Source organism: Poecile atricapillus, unplaced genomic scaffold, assembly GCF_030490865.1.
Source record: "Poecile atricapillus isolate bPoeAtr1 unplaced genomic scaffold, bPoeAtr1.hap1 scaffold_319, whole genome shotgun sequence".
Classification (NCBI taxonomy): Eukaryota; Metazoa; Chordata; class Aves; order Passeriformes; family Paridae; genus Poecile; species Poecile atricapillus.
Window position 1 is genome coordinate 1 of NW_026709118.1, and position 11,485 is coordinate 11,485.

General features: G+C 60.4%; 1 protein-coding gene and 1 long non-coding RNA gene across 2 annotated transcripts; one reads left to right on the top strand and one right to left on the bottom strand.

Moving 5' to 3' along the window:
- Positions 1-1,277: 1,277 nt before the first annotated feature.
- DMAC2 (distal membrane arm assembly component 2) lies at positions 1,278-9,643 on the top strand. The gene is made up of 4 exons (XM_058828904.1): positions 1,278-1,435; positions 4,400-4,527; positions 5,995-6,157; positions 9,411-9,643. The coding sequence occupies exons 1-4, from the start codon at positions 1,278-1,280 to the stop codon at positions 9,517-9,519; spliced, it is 558 nt and encodes a 185-aa protein (XP_058684887.1). The 3' UTR covers positions 9,520-9,643.
- Positions 9,644-9,784: 141 nt separating this feature from the next.
- LOC131574438 (uncharacterized) lies at positions 9,785-11,317 on the bottom strand. The gene is made up of 7 exons (XR_009276503.1): positions 11,216-11,317; positions 10,778-11,063; positions 10,616-10,744; positions 10,419-10,479; positions 10,015-10,314; positions 9,900-9,971; positions 9,785-9,807 (listed from the first exon to the last, which is right to left on the bottom strand). It is a non-coding gene; the product is annotated as an uncharacterized LOC131574438 (long non-coding RNA).
- Between the last annotated feature and the right edge of the window lie 168 nt (positions 11,318-11,485).

An 11,485-nucleotide genomic window follows, 5' to 3' on the forward strand; every position in this document is an offset into this window, starting at 1 on the left:
TGGGGTCTCAACTGGGTGGGGGAGGGGTCTCACCTGGCTGGGGAGGGGTCTCGGGGGGGAGGGGGCTCACCTGGGATGGGGGAGGGGTCTCAGGGGGTCAGGGTCTCACCAGGTGTGGGGAGGGGTCTCAAGGGTGGAGGGGTCTCACCTGGGTGGGGAGGGGTCTCAGGGGGGGAGGGGTCTCACCTGGCTGAGATGGGGAGGGGTCTCACCTGGCTGGGTGGGGGGAGGGGGCTCACCTGGCTGGGGGAGGGGGAGGGGTCTCACCTGGGCTGGGGAGGGGAGGGGTCTCACCTGGATGGGGGAGGGGTCTCAAGGGGTCGGGGTCTCACCAGGTGTGGGGAGGGGTCTCAAGGGGGGAGTGGTCTCACCTGGAGGGGGAGGGGTCTCACCTGGAGGGGGAGGGGTCTCACCTGGCTGGTGGAGGGGTCTCACCTGGAGGGGGAGGGGTCTCACCTGGAGGGGGAGGGGGTCTCACCTGGCTGGTGGAGGGGTCTCACCTGGAGGGGGAGGGGTCTCACCAGGTGTGGGGAGGGGTCTCACCTGTATGAGGAGGGGTCTCACCAGGTGTGGGGAGGGGTCTCACCTGGAATGAGGAGGGGTCTCAAGGGGGGGAGGGGTCTCACCTGTATGGGGAGGGGTCTCACCTGTGTGGGGAGGGGTCTCAAGGGGGGGAGGGGTCTCACCTGGAGGGGGAGGGGTCTCACCTGGCTGAGATGGGGGAGGGGGCTCACCTGTCTGGGTGGGGGAGGGGGTCTCACCTGTCTGGATGAGGAGGGGTCTCAAGGGGGTCGGGGTCTCACCTCGTCTGGATGAGGAGGGGGTCTCACCTGGATGAGGAGGGGGTCTCACCTGGGATGGGGAGGGGTCTCACCAGGTGTGGGGAGGGGTCTCACCTGTGTGGATGAGGAGGGGTCTCACCTGTATGGGGAGGGGTCTCAAGGGGGGGAGGGGTCTCAAGGGGGGAGGGGTCTCACCTGGCTGATTGGGGGAGGGGTCTCACCTGTCTGGATGAGGAGGGGTCTCACCTGTGTGAGGAGGGGTCTCTCACCTGTCTGGATGAGGAGGGGTCTCACCTGTCTGGATGAGGAGGGGTCTCACCAGGTGTGAGGAGGGGTCTCACCTGTATGGGGAGGGGTCTCACCAGGTGTGAGGAGGGGTCTCAAGGGGTCGGGGTCTCACCAGGTGTGGGGAGGGGGTCTCACCTGTATGGGGAGGGGTCTCACCTGGATGAGGAGGGGTCTCACCAGGTGTGAGGAGGGGTCTCACCTGTCTGGATGGGTCGGGGTCTCACCAGGTGTGGGGAGGGGTCTCACCTGCAGGGGTCGGGGTCTCACCAGGTGTCCCCCCCCAGGTTCCGCAGCTCCCTCAGGGAATCCCTCGGGCCGGAGGCGGCGGCGGCCGAGTTCACCTGGGCCTGCGGGGGGGGCGTCAGGTGAGACCCCCGAGCCTTTGGGGGGGTCCCCTGCCCCACCTGGGGGGGTCCTGACCTCGGGTGACCCCGCAGGATTTGGGGTGTCCTGACCTCGGGTGACCCCACAGGATTTGGGGTGTGACCCCAGGTGACCCCACAGGATTTGGGGGTGTGACCTCGGGTGACCCCACAGGATTTGGGGTGTGACCCCAGGGTGACCCCACAGGATTTTGGGGGTGTCCTGACCTCAGGTGACCCCACAGGATTTTGGGGGTCCTGACCCCAGGTTGACCCCCACAGGATTTGGGGTCTGACCTCGGGTGACCCCACAGGATTTGGGGGGGGGGATCTGACCCCCAGGTGACCCCACAGGATTTGGGGGGTGACCCCAGGTGACCCCACAGGATTTGGGGGTGTCCTGACCCCGGGTGACCCCACAGGATTTGGGGTCCTGACCTCGGGGTGACCCCACAGGATTTGGGGTGTGACCTCGGGTGACCCCACAGGATTTGGGGGGTGACCTCGGGTGACCCCACAGGATTTGGGGGGGTCCTGACCTCGGGTGACCCCACAGGATTTGGGGTCTGACCTCGGGTGACCCCACAGGATTTGGGGTCTGACCTCGGGTGACCCCGCAGGATTTGGGGTGTGACCCCAGGTGACCCCACAGGATTTGGGGTGTCCTGACCTCGGGTGACCCCACAGGATTTGGGGTGTGACCCCAGGTGACCCCACAGGATTTGGGGGGTGACCTCGGGTGACCCCACAGGATTTGGGGGTGACCCCAGGTGACCCCACAGGATTTGGGGTCCTGACCTCGGGTGACCTCACAGGATTTGGGGTGTCCTGACCCCAGGTTGACCCCGCAGGATTTGGGGTGTGACCTCGGGTGACCCCACAGGTTTTGGGGTCTGACCCCAGGTGACCCCACAGGTTTTTGGGGGTGTCCTGACCCCAGGTTGACCCTGCAGGTTTTTGGGGTGTAACCCCACAGGTTTTGGGGTCCTGACCCCAGGTGACCCCACAGGATTTGGGGGGGTCCTGACCTCGGGTGACCCCACAGGATTTGTGGGGTGACCTCGGGTGACCCCGCAGGATTTGGGGTCTGACCTCGGGTGACCCCACAGGATTTGGGGGTGTCCTGACCCCAGATGACCCCACAGGATTTGGGGTGTGACCCCAGGTGACCCCACAGGATTTGGGGTCTGACCTCGGGTGACCCCGCAGGATTTGGGGGGGGGTCTGACCCCAGGTGACCCCACAGGATTTGGGGTGTGACCCCAGGTGACCCCACAGGATTTGGGGTCTGACCTCGGGTGACCCCGCAGGATTTGGGGGGGGTCCTGACCCCAGGTGACCCCACAGGATTTGGGGGGGGTCTGACCCCAGGTGACCCCACAGGATTTGGGGTGTGACCCCAGGTGACCCCACAGGATTTGGGGGGTGACCCCAGGTGACCCCACAGGATTTGGGGGGGGTCTGACCCCAGGTGACCCCACAGGATTTGGGGTCCTGACCCCGCAGGATTTGGGGTCTGACCCCAGGTGACCCCACAGGATTTGGGGTGTAACTCCACAGGATTTGGGGGGTGACCCCAGGTGACCCCACAGGATTTGGGGGGGGTCTGACCTCGGGTGACCCCACAGGATTTGGGGTCCTGACCCCAGGTGACCCCACAGGATTTGGGGGGTGACCCCAGGTGACCCCACAGGTTTTGGGGTGTAACTCCACAGGTTTTGGGGTGTAACCTCACAGGTTTTGGGGTCCTGACCCCAGGTTGACCCCGCAGGTTTTTGGTTGTAACCCCACAGGTTTTTGGGGGGTCTGACCCCAGGTTGACCCTGCAGGATTTTGGGGTTCTCACCCCAGGTGACCTCACAGGTTTTTGGGGTGTGACCCCAGGTTGACCCCACAGGATTTTGGGGTGTCCTGACCCCAGGTAACCCCGCAGGTTTTGGGGTGTAACCCCACAGGTTTTGGGTGTAACCCCACAGGTTTTTGGGGTGTCCTGACCCCAGGTTGACCCCGCAGGTTTTTGGGGTGTAACCCCGCAGGTTTTTGGGGTGTAACCCCACAGGTTTTTGGGGTGTCCTGACCCCAGGTTGACCCCGCAGGTTTTTGGGGTGTAACCCCACAGATTTTGGGGTGTAACCGCACAGGTTTTTGGGGTGTAACCCCGCAGGTTTTGGGTGTAACCCCACAGGTTTTTGGGGTGTAACCCCGCAGGTTTTGGGTGTAACCCCACAGATTTTGGGGTGTAACCCCGCAGGTTTTTGGGGTGTCCTGACCCCAGGTTGACCCTGCAGGTTTTTGGGGTGTAACCCCACAGGTTTTTGGGGTGTAACTCCACAGATTTTGGGGTGTAACCCCACAGGTTTTTGGGGTGTGACCCCACAGGATTTGGGGTGTAACTCCACAGGTTTTGGGGTGTGACCCCAGGTTGACCCCACAGGTATTTGGGGTGTAACCCTGCAGGTTTTTGGGTGTAACCCCACAGGTTTTTGGGGTGTAACCCCACAGGTTTTTGGGGTGTCCTGACCCCAGGTTGACCCCACAGGTTTTGGGGTGTAACCCCACAGGTTTTTGGGGTGTAACCCCACAGGTTTTTGGGGTGTAACCCCACAGGTTTTGGGGTGTAACCCCACAGGTTTTTGGGGTGTAACCCTGCAGGTTTTGGGGTGTAACCCCACAGGTTTTGGGGTGTAACTCCACAGGTTTTTGGGGGTGTCCTGACCCCAGGTTGACCCCGCAGGTTTTTGGGGTGTAACTCCACAGGTTTTTGGGGTGTAACCCCGCAGGTTTTGGGGTGTAACCCCACAGGTTTTTGGGGTGTAACCCTGCAGGTTTTGGGGTGTAACCCCGCAGATTTTGGGGTGTAACCCCACAGGTTTTTGGGGGGTCTGACCCCAGGTTGACCCCACAGGTTTTTGGGGTGTAACCCCGCAGGTTTTTGGGTTTTGTCCTGACCCCAGGTTGACCCCGCAGGTTTTTGGGGCAGCAGCGCTGGATCGGCCCCGGGAGCCGCTCGGAGCTGCCCCGGCTGCGGCACCTGCCCGTGGTGGGCATCGACCTGAGCGGGACCCCCGTCACCTACGGGGGGCTGGACAACCTGGGTGAGAGCCTGGCACCCCAAAACACCCCGAAAATAACCCAAAAACACCTGGAAATACCCCAAAAACAACCTGAAATTCCTGAAAATACCCCAAAACACCCCGAAAATAACCCAAAAACACCTGGAAATACCCTAAAAACAACCTGAAACTCCTGAAAATACCCCAAAACACCCTGAAAATAACCCAAAAACACCTGGAAATACCCCAAAACCAACCTGAAATTCCTGAAAATACCCCAAAACACCCCGAAAATAACCCAAAAACACCTGGAAATACCCCCAAAACACCTGAAAATATCCCAAAACACCCTGAAAATACCCCAGAACACCTCCAAAATATCCTGAAACACCTGGAAATACCCCAAAAACAACCTGAAATTCCTGAAAATACCCCAAAACACCCCGAAAATAACCCAAAACACCTGGAAATACCCTGAAACACCTGAAAATACCCCAAAACACCTGAAAATACCCCAAAACACCCTGAAAATACCCCAAAAACACCTGAAAATACCCCAAAACACCTGAAAATACCCCAAAACACCCTGAAACACCTGAAAATACCCCAAAACCACCCTGAAAATACCCCAAAACCAACCTGAATCACCTGAAAATACCCCAAAACTCCTGAAAATACCCCAAAACACCTGAAAATACCCCAAAACACCCCAAAAATAACCCAAAACACCTGAAGCACCTGAGAATACCCCAAAAACACCTGAAAATACCCCAAAATACCTGAAACACCTGAAAATACCCCAAAACCAACCTGAAACACCCGAAAATACCCCAAAACCACCTAAAAAATATCCTGAAACACCCTGAAACACCTGGAAATACCCAGAACACCCTGAAAATACCCCAAAACACCCCCAAAATACCCCAAAACACCCTGAAAATACCCTGAAACACCTCAAAACACTGTCACACCTGTGTCACACCTGTGTCACACCTGTGTCACACCTGTGTCACACCTGTCACACCTGTCCTGCACTGTCCCTGTCACACCTGGACCTGTCCGGTTGTCCCCACCTATCACACCTGTGTCACACCTGTCACACCTGTGTCACACCTGTGTCACACCTGTCACACCTGTGTCACACCTGTCACACCTGTCACACCTGTCACACCTGTCCCTGCAGTGTCCTTGTCACACCTGTCACACCTGTGTCACCTGTCACACCTGTCACACCTGTGTCACACCTGTCCCCACAGTGTCCCTGTCCCAGCTGTCACACCTGGAGCTGTCCGGTTGTCCCCATGTGTCCGACCTGTGTCACACCTGTCACACCTGTGTCACACCTGTGTCACACCTGTGTCACACCTGTCCCCTCAGTGTCCCTGTCCCAGCTGTCACACCTGGAGCTGTCCGGTTGTCCCCACGTGTCCGACCTGTGTCACACCTGTGTCACACCTGTGTCACACCTGTGTCACACCTGTCACACCTGTGTCACACCTGTCCCCGCAGTGTCCCTGTCCCAGCTGTCACACCTGGAGCTGTCCGGTTGTCCCCACGTGTCCGACTGGCTCCTGGCTCGGCTCCACGTCTTCGAGGCCACCCTGGAGCACCTGGGGCTGGCCCGGTGTCCCCAGGTGAGCGAGAGGGGCCTGGCCACGCTGCACCACCTCAGGTGAGACACCTGTGTCACCTGTGTCACCCCTGTGTGTCACCTGTGTCACCCTGTGTCACCCAGTGTCACCCTGTGTCACCTGTGTGTCACCTGTGTCACCCCAGTGTCACCCAGTGTCACCCTGTGTCACCTGTGTCACCCCAGTGTCACCCCAGTGTCACCCTGTGTCACCCAGTGTCACCCTGTGTCACCTGTGTGTCACCTGTGTCACCCCAGTGTCACCCAGTGTCACCCTGTGTCACCTGTGTCACCCCAGTGTCACCCCTGTGTCACCCAGTGTCACCCTGTGTCACCCTGGAGCACCTGGGGCTGGCCCGGTGTCCCCAGGTGAGCGAGAGGGGCCTGGCCACGCTGCACCACCTCAGGTGAGACACCTGTGTCACCCTGTGTGTCACCCTGTGTCACCTGTGTCACCCTGTGTCACCCTGTGTGTCACCCTGTGTGTCACCTGTGTCACCCTGTGTCACCCTGTGTGTCACCCAGTGTCACCCTGTGTCACCCAGTGTCACCTCAGTGTCACCCTGGAGCACCTGGGGCTGGCCCGGTGTCCCCAGGTGAGCGAGAGGGGCCTGGCCACCCTGCACCACCTCAGGTGAGACACCTGTGTCACCCTGTGTCACCCTGTGTGTCACCTGTGTCACCCCAGTGTCACCCTGTGTCACCTGTGTCACCTGTGTCACCTGTGTGTCACCCCAGTGTCACCCCAGTGTCACCCCAGTGTCACCCAGTGTCACCCTGTGTCACCCCAGTGTCACCCAGTGTCACCCCAGTGTCACCCCAGTGTCACCCCAGTGTCACCCCAGTGTCACCCCAGTGTCACCCAGTGTCACCTCAATGTCACCCAGTGTCACCCAGTGTCACCCTGTGTCACCCCAGTGTCACCCAGTGTCACCCAGTGTCACCCCAGTGTCACCCCAGTGTCACCCTGTGTCACCAGTGTCACCTCAGTGTCACCCCAGTGTCACCCCAGTGTCACCCAGTGTCACCCCAGTGTCACCCAGTGTCACCCCAGTGTCACCCTGTGTCACCTGTGTCACCTCAGTGTCACCCCAGTGTCACCCCAGTGTCACCCAGTGTCACCTCAATGTCACCCAGTGTCACCCTGTGTCACCCAGTGTCACCCCAGTGTCACCCAGTGTCACCCTGTGTCACCCAGTGTCACCCAGTGTCACCCAGTGTCACCCAGTGTCACCTGTGTGTCACCCTGTGTCACCCAGTGTCACCCAGTGTCACCCCAGTGTCACCCAGTGTCACCCAGTGTCACCCTGTGTCACCCCAGTGTCACCCCAGTGTCACCCCAGTGTCACCCAGTGTCACCCCAGTGTCACCCCAGTGTCACCCAGTGTCACCCCAGTGTCACCCAGTGTCACCCTGTGTCACCCCAGTGTCACCTCAGTGTCACCCCAGTGTCACCCCAGTGTCACCTCAGTGTCACCCCAGTGTCACCCAGTGTCACCCTGTGTCACCCCAGTGTCACCCTGTGTCACCCTGTGTCACCCAGTGTCACCCCAGTGTCACCCCAGTGTCACCCAGTGTCACCCCAGTGTCACCTCAGTGTCACCCCAGTGTCACCCCAGTGTCACCCTGTGTCACCCTGTGTCACCCAGTGTCACCCCAGTGTCACCCAGTGTCACCCAGTGTCACCTCAGTGTCACCCTGTGTCACCCCAGTGTCACCCCAGTGTCACCCAGTGTCACCCAGTGTCACCCAGTGTCACCTCAGTGTCACCCTGTGTCACCCAGTGTCACCCCAGTGTCACCCAGTGTCACCCAGTGTCACCCAGTGTCACCCGTGTCACCCCAGTGTCACCCAGTGTCACCCCAGTGTCACCCCAGTGTCACCCCAGTGTCACCCAGTGTCACCCAGTGTCACCCAGTGTCACCCCAGTGTCACCCCAGTGTCACCCAGTGTCACCCAGTGTCATCCAGTGTCACCCTGTGTCACCCAGTGTCACCCAGTGTCACCCCAGTGTCACCTCAGTGTCACCCAGTGTCACCCCAGTGTCACCCCAGTGTCACCCTGTGTCACCTGTGTCACCCAGTGTCACCCTGTGTCACCCCAGTGTCACCCCAGTGTCACCCCAGTGTCACCCAGTGTCACCCAGTGTCACCCTGTGTCACCCCAGTGTCACTCAGTGTCACCCCAGTGTCACCCCAGTGTCACCCCAGTGTCACCCCAGTGTCACCCCAGTGTCACCCCAATGTCACCCAGTGTCACCCTGTGTCACCCAGTGTCACCCCAGTGTCACCCAGTGTCACCCAGTGTCACCCCAGTGTCACCTTGTGTCACCCAGTGTCACCCAGTGTCACCCAGTGTCACCCTGTGTCACCCAATGTCACCCCAGTGTCACCCCAGTGTCACCCCAGTGTCACCTCAGTGTCACCCCAGTGTCACCCAGTGTCACCCAGTGTCACCCAGTGTCACCCAGTGTCACCCTGTGTCACCCAGTGTCACCTCAATGTCACCTCAATGTCACCCTGTGTCACCCAATGTCACCCCAGTGTCACCCCAGTGTCACCCCAGTGTCACCCAGTGTCACCCCAGTGTCACCCTGTGTCACCCCAGTGTCACCCCAGTGTCACCCAGTGTCACCCCAGTGTCACCCCAGTGTCACCCTGTGTCACCTGTGTCACCCAGTGTCACCCAGTGTCACCCCAGTGTCACCCAATGTCACCCCAGTGTCACCCCAGTGTCACCCAGTGTCACCTCAGTGTCCCCTCAGTGTCCCCTGGCTGTCCCGGTGTCCCTGGCAGTCACGGTGTTTCTCTCCGGTTGTTCCCTGGCAGTCACGGTGTTTCTCTCCGTGGTCACGGTGTTTCTCTCCGGTTGTTCCCTACAGGCGGCTGCGCTCTCTGGACCTGTCGGGGTTGTCACGGTGTCTCTCTCCGGTGGTCACGGTGTTTCTCTCCGGTTGTTTCCCTGGCAGTCACGGTGTTTCTCTCTGGCAGTCACGGTGTTGTTTCTCTCCGGTTGTTCCCTGGCAGTCACGGTGTTGTTTCTCTCCGGTTGTTCCCTGGCAGTCACGGTGTTGTTTCTCTCCGGTTGTTCCCTGGCAGTCACGGTGTTTCTCTCCGGTTGTTCCTACAGGCGGCTGCGCTCTCTGGACCTGTCGGGGTTGTCACGGTGTCTCTCTCCGGTTGTTCCCCCAGCAGTCACGGTGTTGTTTCTCTCCGGTTGTTCCCTACAGGCGGCTGCGCTCTCTGGACCTGTCGGGGTTGTCACGGTGTTGTTTCTCTCCGGTTGTTCCCTACAGGCGGCTGCGCTCTCTGGACCTGTCGGGGTTGGTGGTTCCGAGCCCGGGGCGGCTCCGGGCGCTGCTGGAGGCGGCGCTGCCCAACTGCCGGATCCTGGGCATGGAGTGACCCCGGGGATCTGCTCGGGATCCGCCCGGGATCCTCTGGGATCTGGGATCTGCCCGGGATCTGGGATCCACCCTGAACCAACCCCTGATCCACCTGGGATACACCTGGGATCCGCCTGGGATCCTCCTGGGATCCTCCAGGATCTGGGATCCTCTGGGATCCTCTGGGATCCTCCCTGAACCAACCCCTGATCCACCCGGGATCCTCCTGGGATCCTCCAGGATCTGGGATCCTCCAGGATCCTCTGGGATCCTCCCTGAACCAACCCCTGATCCACCCGGGATCCTCCTGGGATACACCTGGGATCCTCCTGGGATCCTCCAGGATCTGGGATCCTCTGGGATCCTCTGGGATCCTCCCTGAACCAACCCCTGATCCACCTGGGATCCTCCTGGGATCCTCCAGGATCTGGGATCCACCCTGAAACAACCCCTGATCCTCCTGGGATCCTCCTGGAATCCGCTCGGGATCCTCTGGGATCCTCCCTGAACCAACCTCTGATCCTCCTGGGATCCTCCTGGAATCTGGGATCCGCCCTGAAACAACCCCTGATCCTCCTGGGATCTGCCCGGGATCAATCCCTGCTCCTCCTGGGATCTGGGATCCACCCTGAACCAACCCCTGATCCTCCTGGGATCCTCCAGGATCTGGGATCCGCCCTGAAACAACCCCTGATCCCCCTGGGATCCTCCTGGGATCCTCCCGGGATCCTCCCAGGATCCTCCTGGGATCCTCCTGGGATCCTCTGGGATCCTCCAGGATCTGGGATCCACGCTGAACCAACCCCTGATCCTCCTGGGATCCCCCCTGGATCAATCCCTGCTCCTCCTGGGATCTGGGATCCACCCTGAACCAACTCCTGATCCTCCTGGGATCCTCCGGGATCCTCCGGGATCCACCCGGGATCCTCCAGGATCTGGGATCCACCCTGAATCAACCCCTGATCCTCCTGGGATCCTCCTGGGATCCTCCTGGGATCTGCCAGGATCCTCTGGGATCCTCCCTGAACCAACCCCTGATCCTCCTGGGATACACCTGGGATACATCTGGGATCCTCCTGGGATCCTCCTGGGATCCTCCAGGATCTGGGATCCACCCTGAACCAACCCCTGATCCACCTGGGATCCACCCGGGATCCTCTGGGATCTGGGATCTGCCTGGGATCTGGGATCCACCCTGAACCAACCCCTGATCCATCCGGGATCCTCCTGGGATCCTCCAGGATCTGGGATCCACCCTGAGCCAACCGCTGATCCACCTGGGATCCTCCCTGGATCAATCCCTGCTCCTCCTGGGATCTGGGGTTTTTGGGATCCCCCCTGAACCAATCCCTGACCCTCCCGGGATCTCCCCTGGGTCTGGGATCCTCCTGGGATCCTCCTGGGATCCCCCCTGGATCTGGGATCCCCCCTGGATCAATCCCTGCTCCTCCTGGGATCTGGGATCCACCCTGAACCAACCCCTGATCCTCCTGGGATCCCCCCGGGATCTGGGATCCACCCTGAAACAACCCCTGATCCTCCTGGGATCCTCCTGGAATCCTCCTGGGATCCACCTGGGATTCTCCTGGGATCCTCCTGGGATCCGCCTGGGATCCTCCAGGATCTGGGATCCACCCTGAAACAACCCCTGCTCCTCCTGGGATCCTCCCGGATCAATCCCTGCTCCTGGGATCTGGGATCCACCCTGAACCAACTCCTGATCCTCCTGGGATCCTCCGGGATCCTCTGGGATCCTCCCGGATCTGGGATCCGCCCTGAACCAACCCCTGCTCCTCCTGGGATCCTCCCGGATCAATCCCTGCTCCTCCTGGGATCTGGGATCCACCCTGAACCAACCCCTGATCCTCCTGGGATCCTCCCGAGATCCTCCCAGATTTGGGATCCCCCCTAAACCAATCCCTGCTGCTCCAGGGATCCTCCCGGGATCTCCCCTGGATCTGGGATCTGTTCTGGATCAATCCCTG